General features: G+C 38.8%; 1 protein-coding gene across 2 annotated transcripts in view; it reads right to left on the reverse strand.

Annotated features, from left to right (window-relative positions):
• STX18 (syntaxin 18) overlaps positions 1-15,936 on the reverse strand; it is a 61,839-nt gene that overhangs the window by 22,116 nt on the left and 23,787 nt on the right. The window contains exon 2 of one of the 2 annotated variants that reach the window (XM_033061145.2): positions 5,531-5,598. The exons of the other annotated variant lie outside the window; for it this stretch is intronic. Coding sequence (XP_032917036.1) covers positions 5,531-5,598 — 68 coding nt within the window. The remainder of the gene's footprint in view (positions 1-5,530; positions 5,599-15,936) is intronic. 2 annotated transcript variants of the gene reach the window in all.

A 15,936-nucleotide genomic window follows, 5' to 3' on the forward strand; every position in this document is an offset into this window, starting at 1 on the left:
AGAATGCAGCCTGGCATTGTACAGAAGTCAGTAAAACACTATTTTTAGTGTCCTTTAATGGTTACCTCCTTTATTGTTAAATACAAAGAAACACTCTCTACAAAACACTGCGTAAGCATTCAATGATTTTCTACTGAGTGGCAAATGATGTAATAGATTTATTGCCTTGAGGCAGAGAAATGCTTAAGACAGAGAAATGCTAAGGCAGGAGGCATAATTACTGCACTAACATTATTTTTTAAGGCAGAAAGATAATTTGTTAATAAATTTTTCAAGGTATATTATTTGCAATTAACAACAAATTTTCAAACACAGCTGCACAGAAGGACCACAGCAGCATGTAACGAAGATATGTCAAAAGCCATACATGTAGCCTTTCTGGTGGAAAAAGTGACATTTCAATTCAGAAGTCATCTACACTACACTGATCAACTACATAAGTATCTCTGCACTTGCAAAACACAATTAATTAGATGTCTAATAATTCCAGATGGAAAGCTCTTCTCTCAAGTATTTCTCTTTTAAGTATGAGGTGTTCTGTGATAAAAATCTAGAATTCTCTCAATTCCTTTCCAATGTCTCATTAAAACAGTAGGAATAATTACTGGTCTTTAAACTGCCTAAACCTTGAAAGGTCCTTCAGAGAAACTGAAGGCTGTGAAGGAATCCCAAGAGGATAATTTCAAATTTCCAAGCATTAGGGCACTACAGCTAGTTCCTTGAAGTATATTTAACAGAAACATATGAATTGTCTTGGTGGTTCAGTGATCAAAAGCATGAAGGAGTTGATGATGAAAAGCAAAGGCACAAGTTGTTCACAGATGAGACATCAGATCAAAGACTGAAGACAGGATCTCTCCTAGCACAGTAAAAAGCAGTGTAGGAAAGCATTATAGTAAATGGACTGAGAGGAAGAATACAGAATGTATAGCAGTCAATATACTAAAAATGGGACCTCATCTGAAATCTTCATCTGAAAGGAGCTATTGCTTAATAAGAAAAAACGAAAAAGTACCCACATCGTGTTAACAACTTCAGGAGTCAAGAGTCCCTGTCTTCTTTCCAGGAAGTGATCAACTTGTGTGCACTGATTTTGCTTGAGAGAGAATTTTCTTCCCAGCAGCAAGCACGGGGTTTATGTTTTGGATGTGTGTTGGAAACAGTGCTGATAACTCAGGGATGTTTTTGTTATTGCTGGACAGTGCTTACACAGAGCCAAGGCCTTTCCTGCTCTGCATCCCACCCCACCAGTGAGGAGACTGTGGGTGCACAAGGAACTGGGAGGGAACACATCCAGGACAGCTGACCCCAACTGACTACACAGATATTCCAGACCATATAGCTTCATGTTCAGCACATACAGCTGGGGAAAGAATAGAGGAAGGCTGGGACATTTGGAGTGATGGATTTGTCTTCCCCAGTCACTGTTATGTGTGATGGAACTCTGCTCTCCTGGGCATGGCTGAACACCTGCCTGCCCATGGTGAATGAATTCCTTGCTTTGCTTTGCTTGGACATGTGTTTTTTTTCTTTCCCTGTTGAACTCCCTTTATTTCAATCGATGAGCTTTCTCACTTTTACTCTTCTGATTCTCTCCCCTATCCCACAGTGGGGCAGAGAGCCAACGGCACTGCAGGGCTGAGCTGCCAGTTGGGGTTAAAAACATGACAAAAAATTCCTTATCACATAAAGGCAAAAACCCTGTGTGTAAGAGAAAGGAAATAAAAATCTAATAAACAGGAGAGGATAAAAGTACAGTGTAAGCCAGCAAGCCTAGATCACTACATCAAGAATTTAATGTCTTTTGCCACTTAGGTACTTTGTAGGTAATATCAAATCAAGAAGAAGGTATATAAGCTAAGTAATTTTAGGTATTACAGTAATTTCACAACTATAAGGTGCACCCTTTTGACTAAAATTTTTCTCCGAACCCAGAATTGCACCTTATAGTCCAGTGCACCTTATATAATGGACAAAGTTGCGAAATTTGCCAACCCGGAAGTGCGAGCCCGCAACAGTCCCCAACTGAGCAGAGCCCACCCAGCGGCAGCATCGGGCCAGCGCTGGGCCGGGGCGAGCCCGGCAGCATTGGGGCAGTGCTGCAACGGGGCGAGCCCGGTGGACTTGGGACAGCACCGGCGCGGGGGGAAAGCTGGCAGTGGCGGAGCAGCCTGGGCATGGGGGGGAAAGCCCAGCGGCGCAGCCCGGGTGGGGGGTGGAAAGCTGCTGGCATCGGGGCAGTGGCAGCGCGGGGCGAGCCCGCCGGCATCGGGACTGCGCCGGCGCAGGGGAAAAGCCCGGGGGGGGTGCAGGGCTCCCGGAGCGCCAGGGGGGCGCGGGGCTCCTGGAGCTGCACGAGGCTGCTGGAGTGCCGGGCCGGGGCGAGGAGGGAGGTAGCAGGCTGCTGCAGAAGCCATGAGCCGCGGCCGCTACGAGCCACTGCGAGCCACAGCCCCCCTCGAGCCGCCACAGCCCCGGCGCTGCAGGAGCCCTGTACCCCGAGGGGGAGGGGGCACCACGGCACCGTGGAGCCGTGAGGGGGAACAGCATGGTGGCACCATGGAGCCGCAGGGGACAGGCGGCACGGTAGCAGCACCAAGTTGAGCGAGGGACAGGTGGGATGGCAGCAGCGCCAAGCCGAGCGAGGGACAGGTGGGACGGCGGCAGCACGGAGCTGCGAGGGGGAACAGCATGGCAGCACAACAGAGCCGCGAAGGAAAATGGCACGGCAGGAGCCCTGAGCCGAGCGAGGGAACGGCTCGGCAGCTCCACGGAGCTGTGAGGGGGAGGCAGCCCTGTGGCTGCGCTGAGCTATGCCAGCCGGCACTGGGGGTGGGCAGGAGTGTCACGGCCCATTGCACAGGGAGGGTACTTGGGGCTGCGTTTAAAGGTTACGCTAATCTGTGAAAAATGTTTGCAAATTGAGTACCTGCCAGTAAACTCTGCGATTGTGTGATTCCATTACTATTTCGTTACTTTGTTGCACGTGGCATGGCTCCTCACTGCAAAAAAAAAGTGCACCTTATAGTCTGGTGCGCCTTATATGATCTACAAAGTTGCAAAATTTGCTGACTCATGGAGGTGTGCCTTATAGTCCAGTGCTCTTTATGGTCGTGAAATTACTGTAGTTAAAGTTTGATAAAATAGGTTCAGGGTCTTGGTGTCAAATAACCACTCTTCCAACTGACTTTCTCATTGCTAAAAATTCTCCTCTAAAACTGAATTAAAGACATACCCTCTGTAGCGGGATATTTCATGTATACCAAAAATAAAAACTCAATTATTAAAGAATTCATAGTCTTCAATGGTAAGGTCAAAGAAGCAATCAAGAACCTGATTGTAACACATAATTGAGGAGTTTTAAAAGGCACAGAATAATAAGACTTGATAACTCAAAAGCTCAGTTTCACCAACACGCGCTATAGTTGAGAAAACAAACAGCAGGACTGACAAAATACGGAATAGAAATTTTGTTCATGAAATCTGAGACCTACATAAACTTCAGCTCAGCCCTTTAGTATTATATGGTTCAAAACTGTCCCCATTACTGAAGTATTGAAGAGTTGTTAAAACTGCTGTCTTGAGTGAGAGAGGTATTTGCTATGACTGTAAGACTGACAGCACAGATGGTATGATGCACTTTACATCCATGAAGTAGAACAGTACAAGTAATGCAGTATGGAATTTGACATTTTAATGTCAAATTAAACATAAACAATTTAAGTTTGACCATTATGAACAAAATCAACTGCAATCATAGATGAGATCTGCAGGATTATTTTATGGTTTAATAAAGGAAATGACATTTCCTTCTTCTCTATAATGAAGACTTGGGTGGGGAGAAAAGAAGGTGAAAAGCACCGAGAATTATCATAACTTGTTGCAATTTGTTTACAAAAAGAACATTAAAAACTTCTGGAAATCAAAATAACCTGGACACATTTTTACTCTAACCACTTCCATTTTATGCACACTACTGTTAATAAAATGCAAACACTACCCAAAATTTAACTGCAACTGACTGCTCTTACTGGAATTACTTGCAGTTCGTCAACCTCTGCATGCACATGAAGTTTTCACAAAGTACACCCAGTTCTGTCAGTATTAAATTGCTGGCTCCACCTAGTGTTGTTCATGCCCTGTTCCAACAGGCATTGAAAAGCAGAGAGCCAGTCATAACACAGAGTTGTGCACTACTTCTGCTTGCTCCTTGGAAAAGTATCCCACATCCACCTCACACACAAAACTTTGCACACCGTGAGCAGCATTTTCACCAGCACTGGCTAAATAGCTCCCACAGTCTCTCACTTATAAAAGAAGCCATCTTCCTTTTCTGTTTTGTTTTCAAAATAACAAAGTACAGCTTTTAAACTCTTGTGGAGACAAAAAGGGGCGCCAGAAGTCTTCTGATAACTTACTCAGAACACACTTTGATTCCACTGATGAGGTAGAATTGCTGTTACTGTGACAGACCATTTCAGGATTAGAAACTGTTCCTCCAATATGGACTGAGCCTAAGGAATAGCAGATGGCTCATCTATTCTTATTGTCTTTTCCTGGAGAAAGAATATCTGTCGGGATAGCACTTCTACTTGGTATTTAGGAAGATTTTAACACAAAATTATTTTAGGCTGCATTTTATCTACCTTGATCGAACAACAGCTCAGCTTTAGTCACAGCTGTGTCAGAACTGGAATCCGGATAACAAGGTTTCACTACAAAGCAAGTATTACATTTCTCAAATGTTACAATGATTTATACTCAGTTCACCAAAATACAGGCTGCACTAACATTTAGATTTTATGATAACTTGATTTAGTATCTGCAGACCAGAAGATACTATTTTTTTCTTACAAACACCAACTTGTAAATTTGAATTTTAATCTTCTAAAAATCCTACTACTAAAGCTACCGACAAGTAAGCAGATACAGCAGTTTTGAATGTTTCCTAGTGGCTGAAGAGAATCAAAACTTTCTTCATACAGTAACTACTAGAGCTGAAGCCCATAGTTTTTGTCACAGAAAAACAAATCTTGTGCTGCTGTCCCCTGACACTGTCTCCTCACTGGTGTCCTTCATCTGGAATTCACATTCCAGAGCCTGAAGAGTTTGCATCATTGTCCTCCAGGACCTGCTGACTTTATACTTTGGCATGAGAGGTAGGTTTAGTATCACAGAGAAAAAGGGAAAACCTGGATCACCCTGCTGTCCCAGGAACCCCTTCAGAAACTTACTCTGCAGGTCCTTAAAAGGTGTGGGACTTCAACTGCCAGGCTGTTTTCTTTCAGAACTCGCTCCTAAGAGCCAGAAATCATCTGCAAATCCTGAGTCTCATTTTATTCATGCACTGTGTTTTCTTCTGACAGCACTATTCTTCTATCTTACAGTGGTTTACAGTAAGCCAATTAATAACAATCTCTGCTTTGGTTTTAGTCATTATGCCTGTAAGTTTTAAAGTTATTCATTTTATAAGCATTAAGATAAATCAATAAATAATATTTAAACCCGTTTAAATACAGTGCACACTTACCTGTAAGCATTAATGTAATCCTTTCTGTGTTGTAGAAGAAAATCTTTCAGCTTTCCAATATGAGAAATCTAAATTAATAGAAATCATAATTAAATTTCAGATAATGGATTATTTTATGTTTTAAGTTCAGTATTCCACACTTCAAACATGAATTCAAAACTTTCTTATTCTAGAATTAAATAGAATAATAAAATTTTCTATTTTTTACTGGAATTTTCCCATTTTCCAAACAGTCAGTACATAAAAATAATCTAAAAAAGATCTGTTGTATGAAGATCCACCTCGGAAAAGATCAGTAAAAATATGTGTCTTCTTCCCAAAAAGCATACAGAAAACAGTAAATATAAGTACAATATTTAACATTAAAAATATTAAACACGGTAACACAAAACATTATCTAAATTGTCAATCCAGAATTTAACGACTCCAGAATTTAATGCACTCTTTGGAAATAAATTAATTTTGGAAGACCACACAAGAAATTTTTCAACTCTTTACTGATCAGATATACATATTCAAGTTTAGTTAGCAAAACTTGTATTGCAAGGTACTGGCACTCTCCCTTCTACTTTTGCCATAATACAGTGACCAGTTTGTGCCCAAACTAAAGCAGTATCTCTGATAATCATTAGTAAGCTTTGCCAGATCATCTCAATCAAAATTCCTTTTCTGAATTTCCACTTCACTCTGGGTAACTTTTACTATAAATCACTTTATTTTTAAAAAAATCTTTACAAAATCTTTTGGAAAGCCTAAAAGAAAAAAAAAATCTGAAACAACTTTTGTAAACTTCAGTCTGATTTAAAAGATTTGGTGTAGCTTAAGATGTTGCTTATTTTAGAGAATGAAGTAACTACAGAAGTGTCACTTAATTCACCAGAGAAACGAGAAGACATGATGGGGAGGGGGAAGAGGGAAGAGAATTCTATACTTTAGCGGTATATATTTTCTGAGGCAACTTTTAAAACTATATTCTCAAATATTAATTAATAATTCAGTATAAACAAAGCATGCAAGGAATTTTACAAAACAAAAGTTGTTTTCGTTTACAATAAATACCGTTTACTGCATGTATCTGGGAAAAAAAGTATCAGAAACTGTTCAAGTCTTAAAATCCCATTTTCATGCAAATGATCTTTGCAATTAAACAAACAAAAAAAAAAACCAGAGAAAGAACACAGAATAGTTTGGATAAATAGAAGATTAATTCCCCCAATTATTTTTCTTCAAAAGCAGCTCTTTGAAAAAAAGTGCAAGGAAATAAAAGTGCTTAATAAGACCATAGTAATTTGTACAAGATAAGTGTTTCCTTGTGCAAATAAATAAGCCTCCATTTCCCTATTATTATTATTTACTCCGTTTCAGTTTTACTATAATTCATCATATTGGATTAGGATTTTCCCAGTTTTCATGTTTCAAGTTTTCTGTGTGATTAACACAGGAACTTTCATCCCATTCATAGCAAACTTGACTTCTGTCAGTACCTTCAGGAGTTTCCCAAAGTGTGTTAGCACCATTATACAAAGCAAGAAAGGAAACACTGCAATTGCTACAAGACCAATGAGGCAGAGTAAGCTAAACCATTTTACAGATGTTCTTTCTCATTGCCACTTGAACTTATTATTTGTACAGTAATCTCTTTCTCAGCTCAGACTTGGTATGTCATCAAATTTGCTGAATAGATAAGTCAAGCTTGACTATGAAAGCAAAACATCTAAAACAGTTATACAGTGTTCCAGTGGAACAATAATACTTAATAGGCAGAAAGAAAGTACTACACAGGACAAAACAAATGCAAAATAAGAAACATTCCAAAACATTTACATTAATGCACGAGAAAACACTAAACTAGAATATAGATAAGCAAAATTTTGCAACGAATAAATCTTAATATTACTGCAATAGCTACAATTTAGGAGTGATTAACAAGCAGAAAGAATCAGAATGACAAGCAAGAGCACTGTCTTACAGTAATTAATTCATCTAGTCACAAAGAGCATTCTATTTAGGCTAAAATTGTCATCATGTGTTTGAATTGCACTGACCCCACTTTGCCTCTCCTTCATTTGTAAAGCTATTTTCATGAATTTAGAATGACACCATTATGCCCATACCCACATCAAGCTCTTAGTTCCCAAGATTTGCATCAGAAGTGAGACTTCTTGTTTTAGTTTCCCTCAAATTCTAACAGCATCTTCTGCAATCCTGCACTGCAGATATTTCTTTCACCTTTTGTAATCAAGTAGAACTAGCATAGCTTTGAATTCAATTTGTCATAATCATGTGAACAAAATTAACTTTTTTTACTAAAAAGAAGGCCTCACTGGCATTAAAGGGAGGGAATGTTAATTTTATTTTTAAAAAATTGATTGGTTTTCTGTATGATGCTCAATTTTTTGTAGACACAAAATATCCCTCATTATACAAACATAAATCTTGAAGGTATCTCCAGGGTCATCAACTTGCAATTATTCTGCCATCATCAGAGGCCCACCATACACTCTTTACAAAGTTATCAAGCTTCAGCCTAAAGGGAATAAAGTTTCTCCCTATTACAACTGAGTGGCTTTATTAGAATCCCATTAGTCTTATTACCGTCAAATTATTGTCTAATTTTCAGGTTTACTGATTATCAACTTCTACACATCTCTTCTTGTTTTATAACGGTCCTTTCCCTTAAAAGTTCTGCTTCCCTGCATGAGTGTTTGGTTTTACTGTCAGTAATTCATTCTATCTATCTATCTATCTATCTATCTATCTATCTATCTATCTATCTATCTATCTATCTATCTATCTATCTATCTATCTATCACTTTGGCAGCCCAAATAACCCCAAGCTTTTATTTCCTTCTCACAGGCAGTTCTGAAGCTGTGGAACCCACTCTTTCCTCAGCATTTGTTCCAGTTTGTATCCATCCATTTCCAGTGCAAATGATTAGAAAGGCATTCACTGCTGTTGGTACTTTGTAAGTATTTCTGCTGGAAACACTTTTTTCCCTACTATTTTTCCTAGATCCCAGTATGTATCTTGCTTTTACCCCACTGGTCCACAGCTCTTTCCTTATTAATTTAGTCTAGAGTCCATGACTAAACCATTCCTAATCTATACTCCAATTGCATGACAAATCCACACTTCTTGCTAATTTTCTTTTTATTAAAACAGATAAAGAATACTTTAGGAGGGTTTGAATACCATTAGCGACTCATTGTGAATTTGGCCAAACCTAACTTCATCTCTGTAAAAAAGTCTTCCCTTCTGCAATCGTTTTCTTGGCCAGTTTGTCTTTCTCATCCCGTTTTCCACTGCCTCTGGGATAAATTTTTGTATCTTCTCTAATTAATCTTTCAAGTACATCTAGTAGAATTTTAAATCCCACTTGCATTTCAGCATACTCATTTTTACACTCCATTTACCCATCCATCATAACTGCAACTTCCAATTTGCTCTACATGCCTGTTTTCAAAACATTTATACCACCAGTTGACACAGGTGTCAAAAGGATAGATGACAGCAATTTGAAGAAGCACAAACACATCTTAGTACTGGCCTCTTGTCACGGCTCTCATTCTTTGCATCTGGAAATTTACTTTCTTTTTCTCCCAAATTCTGGAGCAGAGAAATAAGCCTTTCCTTCAACCCTGAAATAAAGAAATTATTTCCTGTCCTCCCCCCCACCCCTCTCTGAGATAGGAGGGCTTAGAGAAAAGCCCTTAGTAGTTGCAGCACTCTTGCACTACATAACAACTAAACTTATCTTACAGGGAAGAATACTGCTGAATTTCCCAAAGAACTGACATTTGTAAGGGAATCAGGAGTATAAAATACCTCTCCTCACAATATTGTGAGCACCAGATAAATCATTACAGCAACAGCTTGAGGGTCAATACCACACCCCAAAACACTGAAATTACTTTTTTTAAAAATTACTCTTCAGGAAAGAATTGGTTTCTTTCATTTCAGCTCCACAAATACCTGTATCAGCACAAGGGAAGGCAGGAACTGCACCAGTAGGGAACTTCCTACAAGATGCATCTGCCATGAATGGATAAGGTATATTTAATTACAACCTAAAAATATTCAGCAGGATAACTTCCTAAGCTCAGTTACTGAATCTAAAGAATCCAGGTGTTATTTAAAAACTCCCCCAAGCATAGCTCTGATCATGAAAACCCAATTGATTCTCTACAGTGATGCAGCAGCAGCTTGCCACTATGAGGTAAACAAAAGCATCAACACCACACGAGTGAAAAACACCATAAATTCACATTAAAGCCTGGAACATAACTTTTAAAAAGTTACTTTAGGTTCCAGTTTGCACTCAATCCTACTGTAAACTATCTCTTTAATACCTATATCTGTGTTTTGTTGCCACTACAGATTTTTTAAACATCTCTTATTAAAACATAAAAGCAATTATTGCATCTAATGCAGGTCTGACACAAAAGGAAGTTGTGAATGGCTGCCATCTGCTACCACAGGTGGCATGCACAGCTCTGTTTATACTTGGGGCCTGCACTAGGAATGGTAGATGCTCCTCTGTTTAGAGATTTTTCTAATAGTTTCAGAGCAGGCTAAGTTATTTAAAAAGATGAGAAACAGGAAAGCATTGCCTCCAATGCAGCATCCTGATGAGACACACAGACTTTAGACCGAAAAGTCTTCCTCCAGTCTCTTAGCAATACATACAGCATTTCTTTCCAGTCCCAACAAAGAATTGATCACTCATGAAACAGTAGGTTCCAATTTGCATGCGTTTAACCCACTGCAAGAAGCAGCAGCATTGTTTACGATTAAAATGATTGGAGTAGGTTCCCGTGACATATTGTAGAGAGAATTCAACCGTGCTGAATAGTCATTTTCACTGAACAAATATAGCGTTTTATCAAATTTACTCTTCCCTCAGAACAATGCCCAACTATTTCCTACCATATAAAATTGACTGTTACACTTGGCGCTGTATTGCCACTCTGAATATTTTAAAAGGTCTACTTTGTTAAAAGAAACTTTAAAAATTATTTAAAACCAAGACATAATAGAAAGGCTTTTGTAAAAGTTGTGAGAGACATGGTATTTACTCTTGATTCAGCAGCATTAACAAGCACTGCTGACTATAGTGCCATAGTAATCCTAAAAACGGGGGGGGAACCCTAAACAAAATTTTACATTTAATTTTCCAATATGTTTGAAAAACATTATCTCCAATGTCTTACCTAAATATATTCTTACATCTATAGATGCATGAAAAACTGACTATATTCTAAAAGCCCCTTGCAAAAAGTGGAAAATTTAAGATTGTTATACTATTAATAACTAGACATCTATCACAGTTTCAACTCCAAACATATAGTCAAGCCAAACACACCCATTGCCTATTTCAAGAGAAATTCTGAATTTCAGTTAAGACATCAGCTTATGAACAGGAACTACATGTTTCTGATCAAAAATGTACAGTCTTAGTACTAGAAGGAGATACAGTAATTAGTGTAAGAACACAAACTTGTTTTTCCAATGCTTAAATCATAATTAAAAAAAAAAAAAAGAAAAAAAGAAAAAGAAAAAAGGAAACTTTCCATGGTTAGTGCATGTAATGAAGATAAGGGTTTCAGAAGTCTGAAGTAAAACCCAAACAGAATAGATACTATAAATGGAAGCACAATTTATATTAAATAAATTTCAAAATAAGAGCTTTGGTTCTTACCTAAACTATTACAGTTGAAAATTAGTAAACATTTTATGCAGAAATTACTCCTACAGAGAACTTTTCCAGTACAAACTACCTTTGATTAGATATATGAACTTTTAAAAAATACAGCACAGGACAAGCCAGGATCCACCCTGGTTATATTTTAACTAGATTGTGTTTTAAGCACTGTCAGCCCATTGAATCGACACAGGCTCTTGCTGGATGTTGCTAAGAACTGACAAGATTTTTGTTTTTAAAATACTGTTACTGGAGTCTACGATTTCAGAACCAGAACCTGCGAAAGATGGAATTATAGAATTCGTTGGTGCAGTGACATGTAGCAGAGATTAAACCAATTAAATTCAAGCGAAGTTTGAATCAGGAGCCGGAACTCTGAATTTATTCGTGCCAAGACCACTCTTTAAGGATGTGCTGGCGGCTCTCCAGCACGCCATGAGGTGGAGCTGTGCCCCCAGGAGTGGCAGGGACACACCGGCTGCCTCCACACGTCACCGGCCACTTTGCAGCTGATTTGTCTCTTGAGGGGATACATTTGGTTTAGGTTTCCCCAGCAAACGTGAAAGTTTCTAAAATAGGTCACGCAGATCAATTGCTCTCGTAATCTGAGACCTAAAAGAGCAAATAATATCTAAAGTGCGGCGTGGGGGTGGCCCGGAGCTGGAAGCGGGGAGCAGGAGGCGAGGAGACAGCCAGCCTGGCTACCTCTAATCTCAGGGAAATTGTCACTTGGTTCAGTTCCTGCTTTGCATCAGCATGTATGTGCAGCAGCAGCAACGGGCAGAGAAACATTTCTTATTGCATTTTATTAGTAGTATCGCATATGAAGCAAAGGAATTATCCAAGAATGGGGTGGGGTCACATTAGCAAAATGCGTGATATATGGGATAAGAACTTCCAAAACTGAATTAAAAGCCAGGAAGAGTGAGGCTACGTAAAACTTCAATGTAAAGATGGCACTAAATTTTAAAATATTTTTAAAAAATATTTAATATTACCAGTATTTTTCTGATTTTAAACAACACAATATTTAGATATAAAATGAAAGCAAAATTTTAAGGAATCATCACAGAAGATTTCATTAGTCATTGTGGAATATTGGAAGTTAAAACCTGTCTGCAGAATACCACAGTATTTGGTGCACATTAACAAAGTGATTAAGAAACCTTTAAACTGCAGCAAGAAGCAAAGCCAATTTCCTGGCACCTGGTCTGGAGTAGAGAACACTTCATATTACTTAATATCAAACTGTCAAAAAGGAAAAAGTAAAAAAGCACTGTCTTGTACATTAAAACAAAACAAAAACCCAGTTGGCTCTAAACCATTTTAAATTTTTTTTTCCAGTTCTTGCTTTACTTATTTTTATATATATATTGTCTGTGGTTCAAAAATTGTCTCATTGATTTATGCTACTGTCAGTTTACACTTAAATATTTTGCCTCTAAAGTGCACTTTAGATCTGCATTTGGTTATTTTTATTTTTTATTAATTGTTAATTACCTGCAATGGAAAATTTGGTAGTCAATAACTCACCAGCCTAAAAGCCTCATATTTCATCTTACTATGTTTTCTATAAAAGTAATCCAGAGTTAGTCAGATTCAGTCAAATATATCAAGAAAAAATTATTCTTTCAATTTTGTGACACAACTGCTAAAGTTTGTTGTTCAAGACTCTTCTATTAAGAATCAAACAAAATTAAGATCCAAGAGCTCAAAAACTCCAGTTTCCCACTGACCACAGTAAAGACTGAAAGTACCCAGTATTATCACTGGATGAAGGTTTCACTGGGGATAAGGCTGATAAATGTTTTAAAAATGTACATGGTATCGACATGTATAGAAAAACGTATAAAAATACATTCTATGTATAGAAAAATTACTCTGAAGTCACTGATTTTTTTTTTTAGGAAATTATCCTCAAATATATTGTATATTCTTGAAACTGTTTTTAATGCTTTGTACTTCAGGCATTTGTAAACAAAAGGGAAAAAAGTCTTATTTTTTAGGATAATTATTTGCAAATACTGAATTTCAACTCTGAACCAGAAAAATGCAATATACATAGACTTTAAGAGAGAGGTCTGTGTTAATTTTGTCACCGTTTCCTCGGTTCTGTGGGAACACACTTGTTTGACACCATCACATACAGAAGCACGTAGAGATATTCTGAAAATGGTCTGCAGACAGTCAATAGGAGCATGAGATGACCTGAAAAAAATTAACAGTAGGCTTCCTACAATGTAGCATCATGCTAAATGGTTTTAGCAACTAGTTTTCATCTATTGCCTGCAGCAGCAAATATTTTCAATTAAAAAAAAGAGCACAACATCTGATTTTAATAAAACTTACTATTTCCCTTTTTCTTGTTTATTGTCAAACTCTAATCATAACTTTCTTTAACATTTCTATTTTTACACAATCATCCAAAATGTCATTGACTAAAATATATACCTCACAACAATTGTGGGGAATGTTTTGGTTGAGAGATACAAGGAAATTGGTCAAAACACATATTTGCAATAATTGGCCTTTACCACTGCTGTTGAAAATATTCCATTTACAACCTTTCAGTAACTGCATTCATTGTTGCCTGTGTCTTTCTGCAAGATATATTTTCCTTGTCCCTCGTTCTCACAGTCTGAGTTCATTTTAGTAGTACATTTTCTTGACTGAAAGATGTTCTACAATATAGAGAGAGATGTCCAGTCTCATTTAACAGATACTCAGCAATAAATGGTTACTCCTTCTGACCATTACTCTGAAATATTTTCATTTTCTGAAAGGATTTTCCAGTGCAATTTAGAGAGTCCCATACGCATGTGCTTCATTTCGGGACCAAGCAGAATCTGCTTCAGCATAAAGCCATTGCAGGGCACTGCAGGGGCTGAGCCCGGGACAGGGGCCGAGTTCGGGACAGGGGCTGAGCCCGGGACAGAGCAAGAGCCCCGGGACAGAGCATGAGCCCCGGGACAGGGACTGAGCCCCGGGACAGAGCAAGAGCCCCGGGACAGAGCAAGAGCCCCGGGACAGAGCAAGAGCCCCGGGACAGAGCAAGAGCCCCGGGACAGGGACTGAGCCCCGGGACAGGGACTGGGCCCCGGGACAGGGACTGGGCCCCGGGACAGGGACTGAGCCGCCGCCACGGCCGCGCTCCCTGAAGCCGCGGGCAGAGCCTCGCCTCTCTCAGGCTCTGCAATGCCTCTGCCAGGCCCTTCCCACTCAGAGCTCTACAATTTCGGTGTATTTACATTCATGCACTCACACTAATACAGAGACGAACCGACACAACACCTATTCTGTCTCAAAATCTTACAACTCTTGTCAAATACTATTCAGAGGGGCAAGTATTTTCCTGGATTTTTATCACTGGTACAATAATGTTCTTAGTGCAAAAATACTTGTACTATGTTTCAACACCTCAATTTGTATTATACAGAGGGAATATTACTTTAGTGGTTGCTCTAGCATTTATATCAAACAAGTTCCTCCTCCACTACAACATCCAGTCAGAAATGAGATGTTTATGAATCCTTATGTAAAGAACATGTATAGATCAGGCACAAAAGCAATAAATAACCATACTGGAAATAAACCAGTTCTGTATACATGAAGATTTTAACTCAAGTGCTTTATAGTGTCAGCATAAAAATTATGACAAAGGGCCCTTTCTGCCCCTTTTCTCATGTAAGAGGAAACCCCAAGAGCTGGATCCTCTGTCTGAAATGGTAGCAACTTCCTGGGCCCTTCCATGGCTGATGCAGAGTGACACACAGAGAGGCATTCACATCCTCAGGAAACCCAGAGAGCTTCTCCATCAGGCACACACATCTCCTCCTCTGTCCCAATTCAAATGCTCTGCTTCACCTTTTCTGAGCAAGCCACTACTTCTTTGTTAGAGCACCTAGGAAATAGAAACGTACAAAAAATACCTCCTCCATCCCTGGGGAAAATAACTTTCTTTTCCTCACTAGTACTTATAACAGCAAACTGAGGTAAGGAAAAATATAGCCACAAAGAAAAAAAAAAGAAAAAAAAATATCCTTTTAATAACTCTTGGACCAGAGAGGAATACTTATAGTCAATCTGAATTCACAATATTATCCAATTCTCTTCATCCCATCCCCTTCTGAGAAAGGTGTGTCTTATAAATTGTTGTCAAGGCAAATCATGACAGGTTCTCAACTCTACACAAGCAGAAGTTTATCAGAGCACAAGTGGGACTAAAAGCATCACAGAACAGACATGTTATCTGGTTCTCACTCGAGAATCTGCTGACATGACCCAAGCCCAAGAAAAGAATCTCTTCCTTTAGAGCACATTGCCCTTCCATATTTCCATTAAGTTGACTACCAAGTGACCATTACACTCCCAAGGTAACATATGAAGTGTACAAAAAAAGTATCTCTGAACCCCAGGATTTGCTCAGCACAAAATGCTTTTCATGCTGCTTTTCATCTGCCTAGGGGTATATGCCAGCTGTTTTGCCTCTGAAGAAGATGCCTCCACCATGGGGAGAATAATTTCTATAAAAATTTCTCTCTAGAAAGTGCTTTCAGAATTTGTAAGGAAAAAGTTTTAGCTGTAATTAAAAGGGAAATCAATGCTATTCTCTCACATCTGAGTGGCCCTGACAATTCAAACGTGTATTTTTAATCACTAAAAGCAGAAATCCCTGACAAGATTTCAAGTTGTGAACTAAAGCAC

Source organism: Catharus ustulatus, chromosome 5 (assembly GCF_009819885.2).
Source record: "Catharus ustulatus isolate bCatUst1 chromosome 5, bCatUst1.pri.v2, whole genome shotgun sequence".
NCBI lineage: Eukaryota > Metazoa > Chordata > Aves > Passeriformes > Turdidae > Catharus > Catharus ustulatus.